The 26,859-nt window shown below is 40.8% G+C and overlaps 1 protein-coding gene across 2 annotated transcripts; it reads left to right on the top strand.

Annotated features, from left to right (window-relative positions):
- Positions 1-359: 359 nt before the first annotated feature.
- Positions 360-25,592, top strand: RCBTB2 (RCC1 and BTB domain containing protein 2). Of its 2 annotated transcripts, XM_019447583.2 has the most exons (14): positions 360-492; positions 5,218-5,373; positions 5,566-5,716; positions 7,901-8,067; positions 8,613-8,771; positions 8,899-9,006; positions 10,075-10,217; positions 13,052-13,117; positions 15,885-16,075; positions 16,584-16,710; positions 18,334-18,473; positions 21,909-22,039; positions 24,329-24,495; positions 25,256-25,592. In XM_019447583.2, the coding sequence occupies exons 1-13, from the start codon at positions 451-453 to the stop codon at positions 24,467-24,469; spliced, it is 1,722 nt and encodes a 573-aa protein (XP_019303128.1). In that variant the 5' UTR covers positions 360-450; the 3' UTR covers positions 24,470-24,495; positions 25,256-25,592. The 2 variants fall into 2 exon arrangements, with proteins under 2 accessions (XP_019303128.1, XP_019303130.1); XM_019447585.2 differs by lacking the exon at positions 13,052-13,117.
- Positions 25,593-26,859: the final 1,267 nt, after the last annotated feature.

The raw sequence follows: 26,859 nt of genomic DNA, 5'->3' as shown, positions 1-26,859 counted from the left end.
CACTCTTCAGTGGAGCTGAGAACTGATAAGTCTGCTGTTCACAGATTTGGAACTTTCCAATCCCAGGGAAAATTTGACCAAGGTCTAAAATTTTATTTTTCCTTATCTAGAGGAGGTCAACTGTAAAATGAAAATTTTCTACTTATTTCCTTATAGATTTAAGAATCTTCATTTATCCTGGGATTACTTTTCCAGACCTCAGCAGGAGGATTACATAAGAGACCATAAGATAGTTTCAGAACAGTTAAAACACCTTTTGGTTTTTATAGCTGTTAACTCTCATGCCTACACCTTAATTCCCTTATCTTCCCTTCACCATATTTGAGCTTAGCTTATTTTCTCTGTTAATTGGAAGTAAAATAATTTTAACCTGCCTAGTTTCATTCCACACACAGGATCCTGATTTTACCACATACTTTTTCCTCAGGGACTGCACAGGACTGAGTCCGTATGGAAGAAGAGCTTTCCCTTTCCTATGGAGAAAGTGGCAAGGTTAGAAAAAACAAACAAACAAAAACATGCCTCTGGAGCATGTATTTTCTGTTGCATGAAACCTATACCAATCATCTGTTGGTCATCCAATAGGAAGATCAGTGAGATAGTACTTGTCTTTGAGGGGCTCACAGTGTAGTTACTCAGATGCAAACATAATTACTGTGGGTACAGAGAATGCCAAAGGGGCTGGCAGAAAACTGTGGGTATTGTCTGAGGGGTAGGGCAGGGTTCCTGAAGATGGTGCCTTTTGAGCTGGATGAGGAGTACAGACCATCCCTACTTTCACAGATAATACCACCCTGCAAGAGCGTCTGAGTTGAGCAATGTTTGCTCCATTCCCAGAGATTTCAGAAAACTATAAAACACCTAATCTTAGATGACATATTCTTAATTCATCACAGATATTCTTTAACTTATTTATTTTCCACCACAGCTTAACATTACAGTCAACCAGCTTAAGTCTAGTCAGTGTCCAACTGATGTTAGAAGTTTCACACCTTTCAGCATGCACATCATTTTCCATCTTGTGTTAATTTTATTAAATTGACATGATGTCTGTTCTTCGTTAGTAACAATATTAACTGCCACTGTTAACTTTCATTTTCCTGTTTTCTGCTCTTTTTAAATAAATATGGTCAAAACACAGTAAAAGATGTAAATAATTATACAAAGCCAGCATAGTGTGCAAAGGTGGCAGAACTTCTAAAACTGAACCATAGTATCACCATGGACGTGTTTGTTGTGAACCCTTGTAGGAAAGTACGAAAGTAGCTTACAAAAGTAATGTATAGAACTTGAGAATGTTATAAAATGCCAATAGAAAAATTCCTAATTTTTCCTGGGAGCAACAGGTTTTGTAAAATAGAAGAACAGACTCACAGAATTAACAATGAAATGACTTTATTACATATAAAGTGTTACATTGCCAGGAAGTCTTCAAAAGGCAAGGTGTTGGTGGGTTTTTTAAAATAACTTTTTTTGTTAGGCATGCCCAACGGGTAATTTTGGTTCTAATGCTATATGCGGTATTTTAAATTTAATTGTGACAACTTAGTAATCGTCTGGAGTCAGGTGAAGTATCATAATCTGGTTCTTCATATTGTTAGAGAAGCAGAGTTATATCGGTAGCACATACTCAAAAGAATAATAAAATGCTTCTTGGTCTCTAATTTTATGGAGCTTAGTTTCCTTAATTATATTTTTCTTGAGCTAATGTTAAAATTTCACTACTTTGTGTCTCCCAGATAGATGCCAGTGAAAGACAGGGGGGTGAGGGGCTGGATGTGAGCAAAGTAGTAAAGGAAATCTGGCCAGGAAATAGTTATTACCTATAATAATGTTATATGTAGGAAGGAGGATTATCTGGGCCAAATTAGGACTGAATTCTAGGGACACGATCTAGATGACTTATCTTGTCTACTGCTAAGCTCTCATTTCCTGGCAATGTTTTTGCCCCATTCAGATTTGTTTGTTGCCTGCCTTGGCTCTTGCTCAGCCAGTCCCTTATTTAGCAGGTGGGCACAGAGGTGGTTGGGTGCTTTTTGTAGAGATGGCTGCTGTCATGCAGGGTGGCTGCAGGTCCTACAAGGTGCGCTATATGTGAACCCTATGCTACCTACACTCTTATTATATACACAAAGTGTATATATACATATGGTACGTGTACATGTTTATAATACATACGGTGTATACAGCTGTATATACTCTTGAGTGTGTTGGAGAGAAAAATGTATTTTTCTTCTGTGAACAAAGATGTTACAGTTCCTTGAGACTGATACTAAATGTTTACCTCAAAAAGTGTAAATGTATGCATTTCGTAAAGTAAGTCATCAGTTCCCCCATGAAATAACTCCCCCAAAAGACTTAGAAAAATGAATTTTTGATGACTAACCTCCAGGAGCCCGTCTGACAGATATTTGAAAGCAATGCATTCACACCTCCTTTGTACCCAGGTTATATTGTAAATATTTGTTTTCTATCATGAGCTCCTTGAAGGGAGTGATGATGTTTCGTTTTTATATCTTTAGATCCTTGCACTCTATACATGTTCAATGATACTGTCAGACCTGATGTTTTGTTGACCTGTGTCATCCTTTAACAAATGTATGACTGCAGGTGACATCACCCCCCCCCCCCCCCAAACACACACACACACATGAGGCCCAGTGGTTAGTAGAGTCATGGGGGGATGGGGGGTGGGTACTAGAGGTTTTATTCAGGTGGGCCATACTTTGTAGACAAGTGTTTAGGAGCTTGTTGGATTTATAACCTGATTCTAGGCATCTAAGAGACCACTTGATTTTTGTAGCAGGGCAAGTTGCAATCCAGAAATCTGCTTGAAAGGAGAAAATGAGGTAGCAGTGCTTATTTTCTCATCGTATATTGCCATCTGCCCTGTTTATGGAAGGTAACCCACAGTGTGGATTACTGCCCTGTTCAGCAAGGACTTTATGAGACCAGCCAGTGCCCTGTGATTGCAAGCAGTAGGTCTACCAGTGGTATAACTTTATGTGAACTGTTTTCTCTGCAACATGTGGTGTGTGGAAAGCAATCTTTAGAAGTAAGTGATCTTGGAGGGTTACTTAGTGCTTCTGTGCCTCAGTTTCCTTGCATTTAAAATGAGGATAGCAATATCTATGCCCTACAATTGTGAAGGTTGGAAATAATATATAAGAATTCTTTTAACTCACACATTAGTTCATCTATAAATATTTGAGGTCACATTCCAAATGTTGTTCTTTTTGAAATTTATAGACTTAAATAGGAAAAAAAATAAAATGAAGACCCCATAGAAAATAAGATTCCTTCATGATATATGGACGTGGATAATTTATGTAGAAGCTTAGAATAAAAGCTAACCTAACAAGATTCTGTCCTTAGCTCTGTAGTGGCCTTGGGTGCTGCCCAAAAGAGAATAGAAGACATCCTTCTCCAGACAGGGTCTTAGAACTTGAATGACATCGCGAGGGAAAGTGGCTGGATTTGGCATCAGGGGAGCTCATCTTGGTCAGGTGCTGCCATTAACTCAGGATGGTGCTGTGAGCTGTTATAAGCTGCTTACCCTCTGTATTAGTTTCTTAGGGCTGCCTTTGAAAAGTACCACAAACTGGGTGGCTTGAAGCAATAGAAATTTATTCTTTTATAGCTCTGGAGACTACAAGTCTGCAGTTAAGGCATCAGCAGAGCCATGCTTTCTGAAGGCTCTAGGGAAGAAGCCTTCCTTACTTCTTCCCAGCTTCTGGTGGCTCCTGGCAATCTTTGGTGTTCCTGGACCTGTAGCTGGATTGCTTCAGTTTCTGCCTCCATGGTTCACATGGGCTTCTTCACTGTGTGTCTTCACATGGTGTGATGCTGAATTTTATGTGTCAGCTTGAGTGGGCCACTGGTGCCCAGATTAAACATTGCTCCTGTGTGTGTCTCTGAGGGTGTTACCTCACAGAAGAGAATAGCGTTTGAATTGTTGAGCTCAGTAAATGGTTTGCCCTCCCTGGTGTGGGTGAGCATCATCCAATATGAAGGGGCTGAAGAGAACAAAAGATAGAGGAAGGAACAAAAGTAGTGGAACCCTCATGAATGGGATTGGTGCTTTATAAAAGGTGCTTCAGAGAGATCCCTAACCCTTTCACCCTGTGAAGAAACAGGGAGAAGGCAGTGGCTATGAAGCAGGAAGGGGGCCCTCATCAGAACATGAGCACTTCGGTGCCTTGATCTTAGATTTCCAACCTGCAGAACTGTGAAAAGTAAACTTTTGTTTTTTATAAGCCACCCAGTCTGGCATGCACTAAGACTCTCCAGTACCTCAGAAGGTGACCTTATTTGGAAATGGGGTCATTGCGATGCATTTAGTTTAGTTACGATGAGGTCATTATGGTAAGCCATAATCCGGTCTGACTGGTGAGGGGAAATTTGGGCCCAGAGGCAGACATGTATAGAGGGAAGATGATGTAAAGATACAGGGAGAAGATGGCCATCTACAAGCCCAAGACAGAGATCTACATCCTTCCCTTGCAGTCCTCAGGAGGAACTAAACTGGTGGACACTTTGATTTTGAACTTCTAGCCTCCAGAACTGTGAGAAAATAAATTTCTTTTGTGTAAGCCACTCGGTCTGTGGTACTTTGTTATGGCAGCCCTAGCAAATGAATGCACACTTTGTGGGTGTATCCTCCTATCTCCAAACCTGAGTGGGGGGATGAGAGAAGCCGCTAACTGCTTAACTGGTGGTCAGAATGGACCCATGAACCGGCACTTCTGAGTCGTTTCCTTGGTGTCACCTTCAGCATTGTTCTTTTCCAAGGACACTTTTTGTTAAGACTTAGGCATCTGATGAAATAGCAGTGCTGTCTCTCTGTTTTTCCTGCCTTTACAACCAGCCTAGTTTCCAGAGCTACATTTAAGACCTAGCCAACGCTGAAAATACTTGCTAGCCATTCGGCCTCCCAGAAGTCAGTCAGGACGATTCCTGTGGCCTTGAGGAAAATTAGTAGGTGGGATCTGATCCCACCTGGAGTCTCTGTCTCTTGGTGGCTGTGAGAGCAGGACTGAAGCAGTGGGTTTGTAGAGGCATTTCCTGTAGCTATAAAGGGCCTCTCAAAAAGAGAGCCGTCCCTGCCTGAACTGGTGCTGACTCTTCTACAGAATTAAAAGGGGAAGGAAGAAAAAAGTATTTTTTAATTAATAGTCTTAATGTATATATATATGTATTTTTTTTTTTCCTTTTCAGCCAGTACAGGCTACTCTGTCATCTTTGAAGATGTTAGATGTGGGAAAGTGGCCAATTTTCTCCCTTTGTTCTGAGGAAGAACTGCAGTTAATTCGTCAGGCCTGTGTCTTTGGCAGCGCTGGCAATGAAGTTTTATATACTACAGTAAATGATGAGGTAAATTTTGAAGAAAGAATTCAGCCTCTTACCGTAATAGATTCGACGGAGTGGGGCAGAAACTGAGGAATTAAGGTTAAAAAGAAAGCATGAGAGTAGATTCTTACTTGTTACATAATGTTATACAATGAAGCAGTAATTACAGGTTTGTCAGAAATAGAGGTGCTTGAACTAACAGTCGTTTTCCCACAGATTTTTGTGCTTGGCACAAACTGCTGTGGCTGTTTGGGATTAGGTGACGTCCAGAGCACCATTGAACCTCGGAGACTGGATTCTTTAAGTGGCAAAAAAATAGCCTGCCTCAGCTATGGGAGTGGCCCCCATATTGTCCTTGCCACAACAGGTAACCTAGGATCACAGTGTAGAGGTTTAGCCATTGCCTTATTTGTTGAGAAACAAGATTTGGGACCACCCGTTAAATCGAGAACATACTTCTTGATTGGGTAGGAGTTTCCGGCTCTGTCCTGTGAACTTGACTGTGCTTTGGACAATGTGAAATATGAACATGTCTGAGTATCAGAGTAAGGTAATGGAGCAGATGGAATCTAGCACTTTCGATGTGAGAATGACAGTGCTATAAGCCCAGTAAACCCCTTTTGTTTACACTTCATAAGTTTAATTATTTTGCATTAAAATTAACTCACTCTGGACTTTTTGAATTTGAGATCTCTGATCTATGAACTAAGACACTGCAGCTAAGTCCAAGATGTTCTCTGACTCCTAGCACACTGGGATTCTTACCATGAATAATGACTGATGGCTGAAATATAATTACCACGAATAATAGACTAATGGCTGTTTCATGAATTCAGACTAATAAGACATTATAATTAAATCATACCTTAGTCTTTTCTTAAGCTAGGTGTTCATTTCATTAGTATTCTTTGAATTGAAAATAAAGTTTATAAATACTGTGTTGTATACTTATTTCACATAAATTTTAGGGAATTTTGGTTGCCAGTAATAGGCTAGATTATTGGGACCACTTCTTCACTGGAAACAACTAAAAATTCTAGATAAAATATTTAATTTTTTTCCATAAAGGCATCAAAGCACTAACAAGGCAGCGAGGAATTACTGGATCGGATTCAAGAGAAAGTATGAACTAAGGTTAAAGGGGAACTTAAAGCTAGTTTTGCCTTAAGGGCATCTGCTTCCCCCACCTAAATGAGTTGTGGTTTGGTGTACTCACAAGGTGAAGGGGTCATGGGTCAGACATCTAGCCCATTAGGCTAGGAACACCAAGGGCTAGGCTCTGGGGGCAAGAATGGGCCAGCTCTTCCATCTCTAAGGCACTGAACAGAAGAATCCTTGCCTGTGAGAAAAGCAAGGAGGAAAAAAGAAAGAAAGAAAACCTCTCCCTGAAGGGTTGTAATCATGGATTCGTATTCCAATTCACATCAGACTGGTAGTCCAAGAAATCTCAAGCCTTGGATTTATTAAAGAAGTACCTTTAAGTGCCTTAGTGGCATGACAGAAGTTAATGCGGATCCTTTCTAGAGGAAGGCACCTTCACTTCATCCTAGGCCTGAAGAAATATAATGCCATTGCAAAATGAGTTTTCAATGGCAATTAGCAGCACATAGTAAAAGATAATCAGGTACACAAGGGAACAAGGCACCATGAATGAGAACCAGCAAAAAAGATAGCAAACACTGAATACTAAGTATCAGCTGTTACCAGGTACAAGATGACTATATTTATTATGTTTGAAAAAATAAAAAACCAGCTTGAAGACCTGCAGAGATCAAAGAGGATTTGAAAAAGAATGAAATACACAATATAATTATCAAAATGAAAACTCCTTGGGCAAGTTTAATAGCAGTTTGGGCATATCAAAAGAGAAAATTAGTAAACTGGAAGATCAGAAGAAATTATCTGGCATGTAGCACCCAGAGATAATATGGTAGAAAATACAAGCACAAGGAGTATATACTGTATGGTTCCATTTATTTACAGTTCAAAAACAGGAAAAACTAAATTCTCTTATTGTGGATTATATATGGGGAGCTTTTGGAGTGATCATAAGGTTATATTTCTTGACCTGAGTGGTGGTACATGGGTGTGTGCTTTATAATTATTTATAAAACTGCATATATATCTTATGAACTTTTCTGAATATATATTATACCACATAAGAAATAATATATAACAAATACTTTAAAAATTAACTTGATCATTTTATAGATAAGAAAATAGGCCCAGGGAAATTAAATGACCTACAGTGTCTTGACTTTCAGTCTGATGTTTTTTCCTATTATTCTTAGTAGCATTTCTCTGCTGTTTATTTACAACCTATCTGCCAGCTATTTTAACTCATCCATTTAAATTTCATCTTGTTGCTTTGAGATAGAGTATCTCAGATTTTCCAAGTGTATTCTCTTATGGAATGAGTTTGGTGGGATAGGGAAATCAATTATCATTTGCACATGAATTTTTAGTTTTCATTTGTAGAAGGATGCAATATATATGTTCATATAATGAAGTAGATGTTTTGAAAGCTGGTTTTATTTCTTTTTATTTTCAGAAGGAGAAGTCTTTACCTGGGGTCATAATGCTTACAGCCAGCTGGGCAATGGGACAACTAATCATGGTTTAATGCCCTGTCATATTTCTACTAATTTGTCAAACAAACAAGTCACTGAAGTTGCCTGTGGGTCTTACCATTCTTTGGTGCTAACATCTGATGGAGAGGTGAGAATAGTTAGTGTAAATCTCATTGATTTTTTTCAGTAAGATTATATGGATTGTTACAGCCATCTTGGAAACATGGTCATTTGATTAAAATAACCACCTCCCTCAAATTCAACCTTATTCTTGTTAGCAGTTCATAATCATGGTGGTTACATCATTAAGTGTACCTTTATGTAGTAAGGATTTCTATAACTGCAGAATTTAAAAGGTTGTAATGTTCTTTCTATATTGCTATATACTCAAGGGTTTTATTTGCAAAAAGAAAAGCCCTAAAATGCTGGAAAATATGGCTGAAGCCAAGTAGATATTTTGATAAATATTATATATTTGATGATCATTATTGTTATTTGTACAGATAATACCAATAACCCAATTTTATAAAGTATTGTAAATTTTGTAAGAATGAATTTTACAAAAACTTCTCTATGTTGTGAGAATTTATGGATATCAAGCATTTTGAAAACAAAGATGAGGCATTATGAGTACATGTTAATTTCTAATTGAGATACTTTTTAAGTTAATGTGTTTCATTTATTGATCCCCAGGTATTTGCCTGGGGTTATAATAACTCCGGGCAGGTAGGATCTGGATCAACAGCCAATCAGCCAATCCCTCGAAGAGTCACAGGCTGCTTACAGAATAAAGTAGTTGTGAACATAGCATGTGGGCAGATGTGTTCAATGGCAGTGGTGAACACTGGCGAGGTAAGAAAGTTATTTCATATGTTGTTTAGAAAAAAAACCCATTCGCCTGATCGGTGGCGTGTTTCTCACAGCAGAGAGCTTGCTTGCATGTGTCTTTCGTGGGACTGAGTCTCTGGTTTTCTCTCAGGTCTATGTCTGGGGTTACAATGGAAACGGGCAGCTTGGACTTGGCAGTAGTGGCAACCAGCCAACCCCCTGTAGAATATCGGCTTTGCAAGGCATTCGTGTCCAGCGGGTACGTCCACAGGGGTCTGTGTGTGCCTGGTTTTACGTCTTTCGTGGCAAAGATGCCAATGTACACAGTTTTCTTGGCAGATGAAAAGTTTAGCTGCTTGATGTTTTCTTTATTGAACTAAAAACCAAAGCTCTGTTTCCCTGAGTAAAGTTGTAGATGTTCATCAGGAAATTCTGTTTCTAGGCCACTCTCATACATAGCTGTTGGAATGTAAATTGTTACAATCTTTTCCAAGGAAACTTTGGCAGCATATATCAGGAGCCTTGAAAATATTCATACCCTTTGTTCTGTAATTTTCTTCCAGGGATATTTAAGGAACAAAAAAGAAAGACACAGGATTAGTGGAGAGATATAGCAAAAGAGGAAGGAAGCGAGGGAGGGAGGGAGGATAAAGAGGGAAAGAAAGAAAAGAAAAAAATATCAACTTTAATAAATAAATAATAGATATAGCATAATTTAATCAAATAATAAGTTAGTGATTAAATAAATTATACAAAATCTACATGAATGGAAATGATGCTTACAAAGGATTTTTAATGATATGGAAATAGTGCTATGTGATGTTATATAAAAATGAAGATACAGACATGGTGCATGGAGACATGGCACGTGTTTCTGTACTGTATGTGTGTGTGTGTGTGTGTATATATAGAAAAAAATCCTGATCTTGAGATTACTTTCATATTTATACTTTTTTTATGGTATTTCACATTAAACATGTTTTACAAAAAAAAAAAAAAAGGAAAGTAATTCTTAAAAAATAAAAGTGTATTTCATATTCACTTCACACCCCTTGATCTCTGTGAGCATAATGAATGCCATATGAAAGCTGAATAAACCAGACTCATGTCACTGAAGGAAATCATGTTGATCTTAACGGCCGTTTTGGCCACATGTGGGCTGAGCTAGTTCTGGACTAATATAGGTTACCTCAATGTTGGTCTCTCTGGGCAGGCTGCCTCTTTTTCTTCTTCTTCTTCTTTTTTTTTTTTTTACATCTTTGATTCTTAACCTATCTCGTGAAAGCATATTTGCAGGCCTAAGTGAATTTGGTTTTCCTCTTTCCAGGTTGCCTGTGGCTATGCGCACACATTAGTGTTAACAGATGAAGGCCAAGTGTATGCTTGGGGTGCAAATTCTTACGGCCAGTTGGGCACTGGCAATAAAAGTAACCAGTCCTATCCTGCACCTGTCGTTGTGGAAAAGGACAGGTAATATGTGCATTTTCAAAACAACTTGCATGTTCTTTAGTGATTAAACAGAACTTGGACGTGATACAGAATTGTGGGGAAACTTACTGCTAATATTAGAATAGTCTTTCACCAGAGCATTCATTCCTCTTTAAAATTGGCTTTTGAACCCTTGGGGAGTTTGTATGTTAAATACTCTACTTTCATTTACCCCTATTTCAGCTACTGTACACAAACAACAAGGACTAAGCCTCCCACAGCTGTTCTACATTATTCCTCTCCCTCACAAATTACCTTTTCCTCCTCCTTGTTTTCTGTTTTACATTAAGAGGAAGTTGATGATGCTTGAGGTGGATTTTCTGTGGCTTAGAAAAACAAAAGTACCTCAGATAGATTATAAAGCCATTCACTCAGCTACGTGTAAAATTTGCCAGTTGAAAGGATAAGACCATCTCATGATTTTAGCTCCCAAGCTATCACTATGAGGCAGAGTATAGTGGTTAGAAAATTAAGACTTAGTTTTGCTCACTTGTTTGCAAGGTTGTGTCAAGTAATTAACATATCCAAAATTTTCTTCCAGTTATCCTACTACTTTTGAAAGCCCTTTGAATGTCTCAAACATGGCCATAGCACTGCCTTTTCACTCTTATCTCTTGACACAGTAGTATAGGACAAAAATATTCATTATTGTGTCTGTTAAACCAGGTTTATAATCATTGTAGGAATGAATACTGCTATTTTCATTTTTATTGTACATACTAATTTTTGTTATATCTGATTTCAAAGTAAGCATATGGATATATAGATTATCTTGCATTTGTATGCAATTCTTTCATATTTTCCTGTTGGAATATTTAACAATAAAAGTGAAGAACCAAATTGTCATTTTCAACCCCCTTGATTTTCATGTGAGTATTATAAACCTGGCTAATTTTGTTTAACCTATGTTAAATAGGTTTTAAAAAAAACCTATTTTTGTTTTTTTCCCCCAAAATCTTAGAATAAGAACCTGGACCTCATAAGGATTGGGGAGAAGGAGAGGGAATGGAGGTCAGGAACTGGTGGGAATGTACTAGATGTGTGCAGCCGTGCCATTGCCACCCCCGTTTAGGTAGTTCAGGGCTCCTCAGTGAAAAGAGAAGGGACAGTCTTGAGGCTTTGAGCAATCACGAAAATGCTTCAGTTTAGCAAATTGGGTCAGTAGGGACATTTAGTATTTAGACAAACAGTAAAGTGTTAAAGGATCAAATAAAGGATCAAATCAAAACATGTTTGTATAGCCCTTTACCATTTTTATGGTGCTGTCACACTTTCTGTAAATTTGAACTCCTCGTCCCTGGACTTGCCAAATCCACTACTGTCTGCCCACCAGCAGCTTGCCCCACATTGCTCTGCTGGTCCCTGGTCGTCCCAGGATGAGCACCAGGTCTTCCCACTCCCATCATGCTAGGCCAGAAAGAGTGTAGGACAGCTTGGGGAAGAAGGAAAAAGAGGCAGAAAAGGAGGGCAGGGGAGTTATGTTGAGTGCCAACTCCTTACGTGGTACTTGAGAGTATTGCTTGTTTATTTTAAAAACTTAAGGTTTTAAAAAAACTAACTTTTTTCAAATTTTGAATTATAAATGCAAAAAAAGTGGAAATAGCTCCACACTTGCACACTCGCTGTTGTCCATGTAGTCATTATTTGGGCTACAGAAATCATGGCTGAATGTTTTGAATGCAATATTCCTACTTTTCTGTTTTCCATGCCTGAATTCGCTGTGGTAACCCCTGAGCTTGCAGGCTCTCCATCACACCAATATTGCGAGGGAGGAATTTGTAAGTCTGCTGGGACTTGTTTTGCACGTACCCACCCTTTTCAGCGACTGAAATTTGCAGATATGTTATGACTTATCTCTCAAGAACTCACTTCTGACTCTTGGGGCCCATTTCGGGGAAGTTTGACTAATTAGAAACAAAAGGATTGAATGTAGGGTGGGGTGGATCTTCAGGTCCTGGTTACCTGTTCACAGAAGTGGAAAGTGAATATCTGTGTACATTGGATCCTTTGCTTAAACGACAACCCAAGGAAAACCTTTTAAAAATTTTTCCCACAGAGATCTATGATGAAGAATGCTAATGACATTTGTTAGCAATTTATGTTCACATAAAAGTAATTTTAACGACTAAAGTAATTCTCTTCTCTCTAACCCAGTCATTCCCAATCTTTCTGAAGTCTCAGTACTTTGATTTACCAGCATTTATCTTTGTTCTTAAAGTTCCATAAAAGCATAGTTGAAGTTAAATTGATTTAAAGCTAACTTTGCCTTGAATTTTTGGGAATTTTGTGACACCTTGATAATTGGTAGTATGTTGGCCTCTTACAAAACCAGGCTTGGGAATCACTGCTCTGGATCTTTTTATTATTACTATTTCTTCTCCATTCTTCTTCTGTCTCACAAATTACCTTTTTTCCTCTCCTCATTGTTTTCTGTTTTATATTCTTCCTCACTCTCTGCTTTTTCATTTCTAGTACTTCACAGCCATTAAGCTGCAGTCGTTGGGGATCATTCCATTGAGGTGACACAAAACTCATTTATTATGAATGTCTAGTACTTTTTTTTTTCATTAAGCATGGCTACAAAATAAAATGTGAAATATGCCAGACATTCTGACAGTAAAGTTTAGCTCAGTTTATAGTCATCGTCTGTTGCATATTAGACTGGAAAATCTGAGCTTCAGAATTTTGCTTCTTGGTATGAATCAGATTTAAGAACAGATGACCTTAGGCAACAGCTGGATGCGTTGGCAGTTGGTTGGGTCCCAAGCTTAGACTTGAAGGTTCCCTCTAAACTTTCTCCACTCTTGTTCCTGTAGCAGCTGCTGCCGTCAGCCAAGCCCGTGCCCCACCCCTGACTTCCCGTGTGCCGCTAGGTGTTCCAGGTAAACTTCACGAGGCCATGTTAAGGGAAGGCCACTGCTCCACAGCCTTCTGCATCTTGACCCCTGTGCTGTGTCTGTTCCAGCCTTCCTCCACCAAGCAGTGTTCCCTCCTCCTGTGAAGGCAAAGGCTACTTCCTTTCCACGGAGGCTAGTAAAGATATTTCAGAAGTGAATGCAGGAATTAAATTATTTTGGTTTTCTGATGTTGGGTAGTTGAGCCCAGAAGGACACTGTTATGTTCCCATCAGTTACATTTTTCATAGAACATCATCAGGGAGGAGAGAGGCTATCTGTGATTTTAAGTGGTTTCCCAGAGTTCCTGCAGCCACTGGTAAACACTTCAGTCACCAGAAGAAACTGGTTTTGAGTGTGCACTCTGCCGTAGCTGATTTCATTTACTCACAAGGCTGTGAAAGGATTGCTACCTGGATTCTGCTCTCCTCACTTTTTTTTTTTAAGATGATAAAATAGAGGATAAGTGTTTAAGTACCTTGGCCTCCATAGGCTGCTGTCTGGCCCTCAGCCCTGTGCCCTGCCCCTCGCACCAAGCCATGTAAAATGAAGTGTGTTGCTGCCCTCACATTTGGTGTAATGTGTGAGGGTGGGTGGCCTTTTCTTTGAACAGATGCCTTTTCTTTGAACAAATGCATTTATTCCATTTCCTTGCCTTTTCTTTATTGAGAAGGATATGCTTATTGAGAAGCCAAATAGGATTGGCAATATTCCCTGTGTGGGCAAGGAAGATTCTTTTGTAAAAAGCACATATTAGAGGTTTGGGCCCATTCACTGACTTGACCATGCAAATAGGGAAGGTCTCACTGTCTGAATTGATCATTGGAAATATAGTCTCTGTGTGAGGGAGGCTTTGTCACTTAAAATGCCAAGAAGTAGTAAACCTGTTAAGCCTCTACTGCTGGCTACACTTTGTACACCAGACTCTGTGCTTGGTGTTTAACATTTTATCATTTAATTTGTATGTACTGGCTTGCAATGTGATGGAACAGAGGCTTGGGAACATTTACGCCGTCACACAGCCCAGTGGTAGAGCTAGGATGTGGCCCTCGGTGTGTTTGACCCCAGCATCCAGGCTCTCCACCGTGGTACAGCATAGCTGTACTCCCATCTTCAAGAGCTAAGAGCTGCCCTTGAATGAATCCCCGAAATGATTGGGACCGCACATGAAAACAGTACACCTCAGCCTTCTGAGGCAAGCCACCACGGCAGTGTTCAGCTTGCATGATGACCATCTTCCCTCCTTGTCTGGGAAACGGCCGATTAAAACAGGCAGTGGAGGGATGTCTCCACCCTCCAATTGCTAGGCTGTCAATGGGGTCTTCCCATCCCTCAGTCGCTCTGTGTTGTTCTGTCCTTCCCAGTTAGTCAATAAAATAACCTAAAAATTGTGCTTAATCAGACACCTTACTGGGGAGAGAAAGACACTTGGGGAGAGAGAAATAAGCCAGTGATTTAGCCTGCCAGGAACTTGTAATCTAGCAGAGTAGGTGAGACACACCTCCCTGAGAAGTTAAGGGCCAGGCTGGAGTGGTGTGGATGGGATGAATGGCAAGAGTGCAGGTGAGCAAGAGACCTCTTCCTCTGGGGCCATTTGAGCTGAGCCTTGGAAGATGGGCAGGATTTCTAAGGCAGAGAGAAAGGAAAGAGCATTCCTGCACAAGGACTTTGTGAGGAAAAATGTTGAGGGGCAGTGAGTACATCTGTTTGTTGGAACATAGGGTATGTAGGTAAATGTGATTTGAAAGAGGATTGGATACAGGCGCAAGACAAATTATGGAAGGTCTTGATGTCACACATCTGGATTTTATCTTGTGGGAAGCCACGGAAGGTTTGAGAGTACCGACGAGGATGCTGTTTTCAGAGGATTGTTAACCTGCCAGCCTTGTGTGATTTGGATCAGAAAAGAGAGTCTTAAGGCATGGAGACCACGGAGGCTGTTGCTTTGGAGTCAGATATGGGCTGTGCCTGGCCTAGTGGCAGATGGGAGAAATTAACAAAGAGAGAATCTATGTTATTTGTCAATTGGATATTCTGAAAAAAGTGAGGAGGGAGAAGTCAAAGATGACTCTGAAGCTCTGAGCCTAAGTCACTGAGGATCTTGGTGCCACTGCCTGCTGTGGGCAAAATCAAGATGGCAACCTCACTTTGGGTAAAATAGTTTACTCTCTTTTGTGAATCTGTACAGTGGCTTATTCTTAGAGAAAGTTAATTATTTCTAAATCAACAAAAACAGGGCTATTAGGAAGTATTCTGAGAACTACCTCCCTGGCAATTGTGAACTTATCAGAAAACTGCTCTCTTGGGCTCTCAAAGATAGAGTCCTATGAGTTAGAACTACTGACCTTACTGTTTGCAGTGTGAATTGGGGTGGCCCACAGCATGCTGCATCTAACACTAAAATCGGTAAAGTTTTAATGAAAATATTTCTTGATACTGGATCAAGACCTGGGTTAAGTAGCCCAAGTCTTTATCACTGTTTTGTTTGTTTTGGCCTTTACCCTTGGATTGTTTTTGCATTTCACCACGGGACAGTATATATTTTTGTAGGCCTACGGGCTGGAAGTGGTAACAGGTAGATCTTTATGAGTTGTGCCATTGAAGGATAGCTTAAACCTAAATAACTGTTTCGTGCCTGAAAATCTAGATTAAGTCTCGTTTTGTTTTTTAAATCCGTTAAAGTTAAGGGAAGGAGAAATCAACTTGTTTCTTCTCCTGTTTGCCACGTTCACTTGGCATTTATTTGTGAACCTAGAATTATAGAGATTGCGGCCTGCCACTCGGCCCACACTTCGGCTGCCAAGACCCAGGGCGGGCACGTGTACATGTGGGGCCAGTGCCGGGGCCAGTCCGTGATCCTGCCTCACCTCACGCACTTCTCCTGCACCGACGACGTGTTCGCCTGCTTCGCCACTCCTGCTGTCTCTTGGCGCCTCCTGTCCGTGGGTGAGCGGTCTCTGCCCATTTGGGTGAAAACTAGCAAGACAACCCCGGTGATAGTAAAAGGACTTTTTAGGTGCAGAATCATATATTTTCTCGCTAATGGGCTCCTGTGAAAGGAAACTGATTTGATGGATTAATTTTTCTTGAAAGTATCAGAAACCAGGATCACATACTAAATTAAAAGCTATTTCATTTGACTGCTTTTTAGTGTTCCTGAAAAACTATTCTCTTTTATTTTTAGCTAGTCTATTTACTCAAACATTCAAAAATTTCATTGAGGGGGCGGTTTGGGACTTTTTAGTTGTTCTGTCAGGTTTACAAGGAGATGTGTGTGAGGCTCTTACCCTTAATGATTACAGAGACGTGAAAATCTGTATTTAGGGGAAAGAAAGCACCACTCAGCCATTTATTTCGGGTATTTTCCTGAGTGTCACAAGAGCGATGTTGTATTCTGGCCTGCATTTCTACTGTGTCTGTCCTTAAGCCTGGAAACATTGGTGTTCCTCTGTAGAACCTGATGACCACCTGACAGTGGCAGAGTCGCTCAAGAGGGAATTTGACAACCCCAGTACAGCAGACCTGAAATTCCTGGTGGACGGAAAGTACATTTATGCACATAAAGTCCTTCTCAAAATTAGGTAAGGAGTCATTTACGTTGAGACTTGAGATAAACATGATTTTCTAAGTGTTCACAGAACTAGAGGAGGCACTTCAGTAGTTATGAAAATAACGTAAGGCTGATTTCACCCTTGCGAGCGTGCAGTGCAGCCGGGGAAACACAGGACACAGGAAACGAGAACCACCGGGGCCTGTGGGGGAGAGAGTAAACGGCTACGGGCTTCCTTAGACACTTTGCGGGTGGTCTGTCCAGCCCGGCGTCAGAGCGGCTGGCTGCCACCTGGGCTTCCTGCCCAGGACCCGAGCTTCGTCGCTTTCCTTGTCAGTTGTGGGACAGTGAACTTTTAGATGCTTGGGAAAAAGAGAAGGTAAGGCTTTTGCAAGGCAGCAAGGTTTGGGGTAAAATTAACACCGAGATTTTAAAATTCAGATTTATTGAGGCATCATTTTTGAGCAACGAGCTGCATCCATTTGAAGTGTGCAGTTTGAGGAGCTTTGACATATATTTATGCTGTGAAACCACGGCCCTATATCAAGACATAGAACATTCCTGTCATCCCTCAAAGGTCCCTCATGCATCAGCCCTGGGGCAAGCACTGATTTTCTTTCAGTCACTATAGATTCGTTAGCATTTTCTAGAAATTTATGTTAATGGAATCATATAGTCTGTATTCTTTTGTGCCTGGCTTCCTTCTCTTAGCATAATGATTTTAAAAACCATCATGTTGTTGTGTAACAGATATTTAAATCCTGCTACAATGAATCACAAACTCAGTATGGCATTTTAGTCTCAAGTACGCCTCTTTGGTTGTGCTGTCCAACATTCCTTCACTCCTACTATAGCCCCTAAACCTTCATAAAAGAGACAGGGGCATTAGTTTGCTAGGGCAGCTGTAACAAAGTGCCATACACTGAGTGGCTTCAACAACAGCTCTGGAGGCAGAAGTCCAAGATCAAGGTATTGGCGGGATGCGTTCCTCCCAAGGGAGAATTCATGCCTCTCTCCCAGCTTCTGGTGGCTTGCTGGCAGTCTTCGGCATTCCTTAGCTTGGGGCATGATTGACCACTCCAGTCTTTACGTGGGGTTCTCCCTGTGTGCATGTCTGCATCCAAATTCCCCATTTTTATAAGGACACCCGTCATCTTGGATTAATGTCCACCCTGATGACCTCATTTTAACTTGATCACCTCTGTAAAGATCCTTTCTCCAATTATTGTTATATTCTAAGGTTAGGGCACCAGCATATGAATTTTGGGTGGAGGGGCACAATTCAACCCATAGCAGGAGGTAAAGAAACAAAATGACTCAGTTTATGAAAAGAAACCCACCCAATTTCCATAAATGCCGCGCTGCGCACGGGGTGCGGAAATGACACCTCGGAGTCAGCTCCGCTACATCCGGTTTCCATCTGCAGCCTCGTCCAGTAAGTGGTGGTCACTACACTTCCAGCCAGCAGGGGAAGCGAGGGACCAGGATGGGGACACAGAGGTGTGCAGTGTGAGGAGAATCCTGTGCCACGCCGTGTTTCCTTTCTCCTTGTCAGTTCCCCTTGAAGCCCCACAAGGATGTGTCCCTCAGGAGGGTCGTCTGCTCTCGCCCAGAAGCTAGGACCTCACATGCTCTTCTTTCTTCCTTCATTCAGGTGTGAGCATTTTCGTTCTTCATTGGAAGACAACGAGGATGATATCGTAGAAATGAGTGAGTTTTCGTATCCTGTTTACCGAGCCTTCCTGGAATACCTGTATACAGACAGCATCAGCCTTTCCCCCGAGGAGGCAGTAGGTAATTGCCACCACGCTCTCCCAAGAGACGGGCACGATGCTGAGTCACGCGCAGGGTGGAAGTGGCCGTGAGGGCGATCGCACACACAGTTCTCGCTGTGTCCAAGCCACACTCTTTTCCCTGGTTACTGCTTCATACAGAGGGTGACTTGGTGGATCTCAAACCGTCAGACTGTGGAGCGGGTGCCATTCTTCCGTAACTGCCGTATGTAAGGAATGCGCATGACTGTTCGGCAGCCACATCTGCCGCCCCTGAGATGTCTACGTTAGAAAGAAGATGAAATGCACGTAGTAGTAATAAGCCCTGTGGTCTCCATAACCGGGAATTGCCCTCTAGACGGCTTTGGGACAGAACGCTGTGGGACTTCTGGGGCCTTCTGTCCTGAAGGTAGTGTGGGGCGTTCACTGCGCCTCAGGGGTACGGACAGTAAAAAAAAAAAAAAAAGCCACATAGATCAAACGGGCACAGGGTAACAGACATACTACATTTCAGTTCACAGCTGTTGGCAATATTGTTAGCTGGTGGCAAAGAGAATTAAGGAATTCTGTAAGGAACTAAAGAAACAGCTCAGCCTTCAGATTTTTAAATTAAATATTCCTTTTACATGTATAAATCCAGTATCGGTTTTTAGCAGATCAGCATTTAATTTTCCTCAGGTAAACAAAAATCTGATTTCTGGAGTTTTACAGTTTTCCTCCCTTTCTTCCACAAATGATTTAGTGCCTATGCCCAGCATGTGCCACAGCTCCTCTCAGTGTCTGTGCAGGAGACGGACCAGGGCCTTGCCCCTGGGGGCTTGTGTTCAGATGAGGGAGACCAGCCCTAAACAAGCAAATATGGAAGGCCTCCGTGAGGAAGTACAGGGAGCAGAGAGCGGGGGGAAGCAAGAGGGAACAGCCGCGCAGATGCCCGAGGGAAGAGCCTTCTGGGAAACAGTGAGTGCAGAGGTCTGAGACAGGCACAGATTTGTGGAGGAAGAGGAAGAAGGCCAGGGCAGGTGGAGTGAAGTGAGACTCAGTGCGGTAAGAATTAGGTCAGGCAACGGGATGTGGGCAAGAGCATGACTACCCTTGGGGGCCACGGTGAAGAGCTTGAGTTTTAATCTTGGTGTGGTGGAAAGCCTTGGAAGGTTTTGAGCGTGAGGCTTGTGTTATTTAGGATTTGCTTTAACAACAACATTTTAAAAACTGTGGTTTAAAGGAGACAGTGCAGGGCATCCCTGCGTGTGGCCCCTGTGCTCATAGTCCAGGACCGCGTTTGCATTACTGGCAAGATGGAGGAAGGGACGATGACGAAGGGGCAAAGGGAAAATCCTAGTGTCTCTTAAGGAAGGGTCCTGGAAGTGCTACATGAGAGGCTGGGGGAAGTGGTAGAGGAAGAAAGGGAGAACAGGTCTGTGCGCTGGTGGGGCTGAGGCACAGCAGCTTCCATGACAGGAGTGATGTGTTTTAAAAGATAGTAATTATGACGGTTCAGGTATAAGGTGATGACGATACCCTGGATTAGGGTGGCACAGCGGCAGAGGTGTTGAAACAGATCCTATTCTGGATGTATTTTAAAAATGGGGCTGATGGCACGTTGGGGTGTGCGGAAAACAGAAGTAACGACTGCTCTAAGCTGTTTGGCTGAGTCGGTGGGTTCATGGAAGTAGCATTCAAGACGATGAGGAAGATGGAGAGCAACAGGTTTTGCCCTTGAGTGTGAGAAGGCAAAGGAGTTTTGAGTTGCTTACTAGACATCTGCACTGGAAGGGCAGGCCTACCATCTTTCTATACCCACTGCCAGCTACACCCTGCATCACAAGGGATGTGTGGGCACGCCAGCCTGCATGGCCAAGCTCCATTCACCTAGGCCACCGCCGGGGCTGGGCATCTGCACATTGGTGGCATGGCTGGGAAGGGAGCAAATGTCCACATAAGTGGCCTCAGGGCCAACTAGGTAGGGAATTCCAGAGTCCCCGGTAACCAAAGTGTGGTTTAGGAGTGGATGCCTGGCTCTTGGCCACTGTGGTGAGGACTGTGCCTGGAGGAGGTGCAGATCTGGGCTGTTTTGAGCAGGGGCTCAGGGCAGGATCTTCTCTGAGGGCAGCTCAGGAGAACACATTTATGTGATTCTGCAGTTTGGAGTGTGGACTAGAGATAGGAATTTGGGGTTGCCAAGAACTGACCAAAAACAAATGAGCCATCACAGGTCTCAAGATTTCAGAAGATTTCAGTATCCTTCACTGGGCCATGGGCCTTGCCACTGTAATTTTGATAGTATTGGTCAGGTTACGATGAAAACAAGTTTGCACCCGGCCCTCCTACATACGCAAGACGCAGTGGCAGATGGATGCAAAAACGGTTGATGTTTTAAGATTGATGAAATCCCACCTCTTTGTCTCTTAGGCCCCTGGGAAGCACTTTGCAGGTTAGCTTGATGTAGATGTGATGATTTTCTGGCAGAGGATTCAGCTAACCTTTTGATCAGATGACAACCCAGACTGGAGGTAGAGCTAGTGAGTGTACCTCTCTGAGCGTGGGGCGTGCTGGTCTCGGGATGCTTCATCCTGTTCATGCCAGGGCAGGAGGCCTCGCACAGTGTTTCTAGCCAAGCCTTGTATCCAGACACAGCTCCTTTCATAAGTATTTTCACAAAGTGTTTCTAGCATTCTGTATGCTAATTAACAAATCCCCTGATGGAGATTTAGATAGCCATATCCTTAACTTACATGTGTTAATCACTCCGTCGTGAATTATGTGAAAGTAGTTGACAGATAATATAACGGCACTCATCAATATTTACAGGTGGTATTTTAAACTGAGGGGCAGGGTTGGTGCTGGAAGTCACTTAGGGAAATAAGTGAAATTAGAATCTGAGGATTGAACCCTGGGGCACTCAAAACATTTGGAAGTTAGGAAGAACGGCGGAGCCAAGAGACTGAAGAGGATTATGGAGAAGAAAAACATAAGTAACACAGAGTTTCAAGAAGAGAAGCATCACCAACCACGTCAAATTCTGTGTAAATGTTGAGTAGGACAAACCAGACAACAGCCTCTTGGATTTGGCTCCATGGAAGCATTCGTGACATCCGGGAGTGGAGGGGATGGGATTCTGCTGGAATGGCTTAGCGGGAGAAGGGGAAGGGAGAAAATGGAGACAGCAAACAGAGAGGATGTTCCCCAGGTTTACAGAGAAATGGGGGAGACTGATGAGAGACGGACACGTGTCCATGTGCTGATGGAAATGACCCAGGAGAATAAGTGACAGTGCGGGGTCGGCCTTTACAGGAGAAATATGAAAGCCATTTTCACGGTGTGTCTGCTTTTCCACAGCTACTTGTTTGTGTATTGTATTTGCTCAGTTCCCACATCAACAATCATTGCTTGAAGGGTTGAGTGAGTTTAATGGGGATGCTTCTAATCACTCCCCCTAATAAACATCTCTTCCTGCCAGGATTGCTGGATTTGGCTACCTTTTATAGAGAAAATCGTTTGAAAAAGCTCTGCCAACAAACTATCAAGCAAGGAATCTGTGAGGAGAATGCCATTGCCCTGCTTTCAGCTGCTGTGAAGTATGATGCTCAGGTAAGAAAAGCACCCTTTCAACTAGCTGACCTTGTGGGAAGGATGGTAGGTGTTTAGTTCATAAACTAAAATAAACTAAAACAAGTAAACCAACTAAAAGTACCAGAAAAAGTGACCATTTGTATAATGTTAGGGTGGAGCTCCAAGGAAGAAGCCCTAAATAAAGGAAAGGCTTGACAGGGGCACTTGGGTGGCTCAGTCAGTTGAGTGTCTGACTTCGGCTCAGGTCATGATCTCGTAGTTTGTGAGTTCGAGCCCCGTGTCAAGCTCTGTGCTGACAGCTCAGAGCCTGCTTCGGATTCTGTGTCCCCCTCTCTCTGCTCCTCCCCTGCTCACATGCTGTCTCTCTCTCAAAAGTAAGTAAAGATTAAAAAAAAAATTTTTTTTTAAAGGAAAGGATTGATAGGTCTGATTTCAGAAAGAAAAACATATCTAGACATCAGAAATTACCACCAAGAAAATTAAAAAGTTGATACAGTGGGGAAAATATTTGCAGCATATGGTGAAGCACATTTACCATAGTTAACATATAGTTCTTAGAAAACAAAAAGAAAATATTAGCAGTTTGATGGAAAATGGACCAAAGAACAAAATGGATTTATGAATAAATGAAAAATATAAATGAAACTAAGGTATAATTTTTCACTTGTGAAACTGGGGAATATATTCTTAGAGATAATGCAGGCTCAGAATATTATGTGTTCTCCTGAACAGCTGCTAAGGGTGTGCATTGGGGCAGTCATTGTGGGGGCACTTGGTACCAAATGTATTGAAAGCTTTAAAGGTGTACTTCTTTAAGGAATCCACTTGTAGGAATTTGTCCTAAGGAAGTACTCGTGGATTCAGACAGATTTAGCTTCAAAGGCTAATTGTACTGCAACACTGCTTATAATTTTGAAATTTAGAAAAAGACAACATGAACAGTAGAGGTTTCTTTAAACTGTAGAATGTTTATACTATGAAACTATGCAGCAACTCAAAATACATTAATTGAAAAATGAACATTTTTAAAAGCATCAATTAAAAAAAAATTTTTTAAAGCCGTTTTTAAAAAGACTGACATTATCTACATAGAAAAAAAGAGACTGAAAAATATACTCAAAGGTCATCTTTGGTGGAATTATGGATGATTTTTATTTCCTATCTTTGCTTGTTTTTTTCTGAACTTTCTACAGTGACTGTGTATTGTTTTGACAATAAAGAAAGGAAAGAAAACCTGTCTTAGAGCTAAATCTTTAGGAAGCAGCCCATTCTTCTTGGAGTCGATTTCCTTTTGTTATAAGGATATCCTCTCTGGTCAAAAAACAGGAACATTTTAGTGGTGGGCAAAAAAAAGTTTGTAACTTCTTTTCTGCTTATTAAAGAAAATTTGGAAGATACAAAAAAGTATGAGGAAGGAGATGACTCATCAAACCAGAGAACATTAACATTTTCATACAGCTGCTTCTGTTTTTTTCCTGTTACATGATGTATATTTCTCTAAACACTAGATTTTTTTTTTCCCCTTAACATTTAAAAAAAATCTTACCCACCTTGAAACATTGATATTAAAAGCATAGTGAATGTCTTTCATTAACATTATAATATATTGGGCACTTACAACATGCAGAACACTTCATGGCTAGGCCAAACTCTTCGCTAGTTTGTGCAAGTCATGGTGATAATACTGGAGGCTGGTGCCTAATCTCCAGTGATGAGGCCGTGGGCACACAGTGTTTCTGCCAGGACTGGGCTTCATTTTCAAGACTTTTTCAGATTCCATATTTATGTCAATTATTTGTATGGTTACTTTCCAGCCTTCTGTTTCCTAGAAAGTAAGCTCCTTGAGGAAAGGCAGGGGCTTTGTTTTGCTCACAATCATAGACCTAATGCCTTAGGGTAGTACCTAACATATAGTAGAAACTCTTTTCATCTAGAAACATTTCAGCTCCTAGGGGAATATAAAAGGGGAGTATTTTAACAAATACTGACAGTGGAATGAACAATACAAATACTGTCACTAGAGAAAGGTACGTAGTGCCTATTTCTGAGAATTAAAAATCTGATTCTTTGCACTGGCTGGTATGGAGGAACTTGAATATTTTACTCTGTTATTTAAATGTTTACAAGCATGGATTCACATTAGCTGTACAGTTTTATAACTATTCTTTAGGTATTGCTGTACCAACAATTCTTCCTATTGGCTTTCAAATGCTTGTCCCTTCCTATGTGTCTTGGGAATTTTCATGCTGTGTTGCATTGCATTGGGATATACAAATTTATTAAAGCATTTTTTGTTTTTGTTTCTAGGATTTAGAAGAATTCTGCTTCAGGTTTTGCATAAATCATTTGACTGTAGTAACACAAACTTCAGGCTTTGCAGAAATGGACCATGATCTTCTGAAGAACTTTATCAGCAAAGCTAGCAGAGTTGGAGCCTTTAAAAATTGATCCTCATCTGCAAGAAAGAATTTTTGGTATTTCCATTTTCCCTGCAAAAGCCAGAGAATGACTTTTCCTTAATTGGCTGAATACTTACGTTCTGTCAAAAGAAGGTGGTGGTCAGTCTTCCCTGTGCTGAAGTCTGAAGTTTACTGTACAAGGCATTCCGTGCTCTGATCAGATGTGACTGAGGTCAAGGGAAAAGAAATTAAAATGTCTTATTTACCATTTCCTCTTTCACGTCCCTTAAGTTGGGCATTTTTGGTACATTGGTCTAAGTATATGCTATCCTGGCCAAATTTCTGTTCTTAACAGGCTGATATCACATAGAGAGCTGGACAGTACATTGTCAGCATCCAGAACGGTGCCTTGCATACATAGGCACTCAATTCATTTATTACAAATCTTACGTATGCCCTGAAAACAGCTTTATTTGTGGAATACCGGATGAAGGTATAACAAATTGCACAAAAACAAATTTGAGACAGCCCATCACTATTGAGGTTCATATTCTTCTGGTACCTGGTTCTAAGTAATAGTGGCTAACTTAGAGCATTAATTAGAATTCACAAACAGCCTTGACAATTTAATTGTCGAAGTCCCAAGGGCTAATTTTAATTTTCTATTTACTCTGAGTCATTAATTTCTCATACGGGATTACTGAATATGAAGTACTGTCTTTGAATGAATGTTATTTCTGGGCTCATCTGCCTTACATAATTGCATAATGTCTTTTCTTTTTGTGTTGAGAGATTTGCCTGTGTATGTAAAAATGATTATGTGTTTTTCTTGTAGTGGAGTTTTATGTCACTATAAAACAGTTCTCTTAACCTGGCACAGAATAATTATAAAGTACTAGCTGAAAAGGAACTCATACTTACATTTCATGGACAGCATTAAGAAGAATGAGATAAATTTATACTTTTTCGGTCAAAACAAGTTACCCAACTGCAAAAGAAAAACTGGAACGGGATGTAGGATGTAGTGTCAGATTCCTCTAACATGGGTTTCACAATGTGGTATGTATTTCACAATATGATATTATGTAAAGAAAACTCTTTTGGAATTAAAAACCTTGTTCTGATGCTGAGCTATTTGATAATAAAGTGCTTATTTGTAGATAATAGAACAATTGTGTTTTTTTATCCCTAATAAGCAGCAAAATTATATCAACTTTATATCTCTTACATTTATACAAATCCATTTGATTAAGCTTATTTTTGGAAGCAGTTACTCAGATAACCTATCATAGCAAAGCCCACCCTAAAACATAAATGGCATATAAACAACATAATTACTGTTCATATTATTGCCTCTGACTACTCTTTATTGGTGAGGTCACTTTTTAATCCTTAGTTTATCTTGGTTTATCTGTTTTTGCAGACCTTATCTGGTAGAGGCAAAGTGGCCTTGACCTCTAGTTCTTAATCAGAATCCAGTTTTGGGAATTATATAGTCTTATTCAGTTATTTGTTATTTGAAGTTAGCCATATATACCATTTGTTTTCATTGTTTGTTAGATTTGCTGTTTTATCTATCAAAGAAACCTTCACACCTGGTTATTATCCACAGCTGTCAGTTTAGGCATTTAGACAACCGCAGCCTGCATTGCTGACTTTTCCTCCTCACCTTCCAATGCTAGCTGGAACAGACCAATGCCTTTACAACTTCACAAGGTCTTCCGAAACCTTCTCTTCCTTTCTTGCCTATTTCTGACAGGGTCTTAAGCTTCTTTCTTTTATGAAATCATTTCATGTAAAAACTGGAACACTCAAAGGGAACAGATGAGTTTACTGAGGTATGAAAAAATGGCCTGCCTTTTACCAAACTCCACAATGGGTCAGTAGCCCATGCTGCCACAGTACAAGTTATTAAGAAGGGCTGCATGGATTTTTACCCAGATTTTCTAAGCTCTGTTATGTGTAGGTTTGTGCTGCTGTATCTCTCAGTTCTTATCGCTTTGTACAACAGAATAATCTATGGAACTTTTACCAAACATAAAGATTCTAATTCAGTATATTTGAAAAGTTTCCCAAGTAATCTTGATATTTAGCCAAGTATGAGAATCACCATTTAACCCTTAAAATCTGGGACTCCAAACAAGAAGGGGCTCATAGACCAGTTTGAGAGATGACGGATGAGTCCCATGGATACATCTCTGAAAAAAACAGAGCTTTCTCTCTCATCCTGGAGGATAGGCTTGCCATCAACACTCCTATACAGAGGATAACACTTTCTTTCCTTTATTTCTAACAGATGAGTGGAGAGCCCCAGAAACCTTGCTGTTCAGTTAGGGTTTTGTGAGGGAAAAGGGACATTTTTTATAACGACACTACATCATAAATTAATGGATCCTTCATTTTACAGAAGTTATTCTTAGATTTTCTTTCCCTATGTTC

Source organism: Panthera pardus, unplaced genomic scaffold, assembly GCF_024362965.1.
Source record: "Panthera pardus isolate Hobbes unplaced genomic scaffold, ASM2436296v1 HiC_scaffold_1, whole genome shotgun sequence".
Lineage (NCBI taxonomy): Eukaryota > Metazoa > Chordata > Mammalia > Carnivora > Felidae > Panthera > Panthera pardus.
The sequence above is the reverse complement of the archived record's forward strand: the minus strand, read 5'-3'. Positions and strand labels throughout refer to the sequence as shown.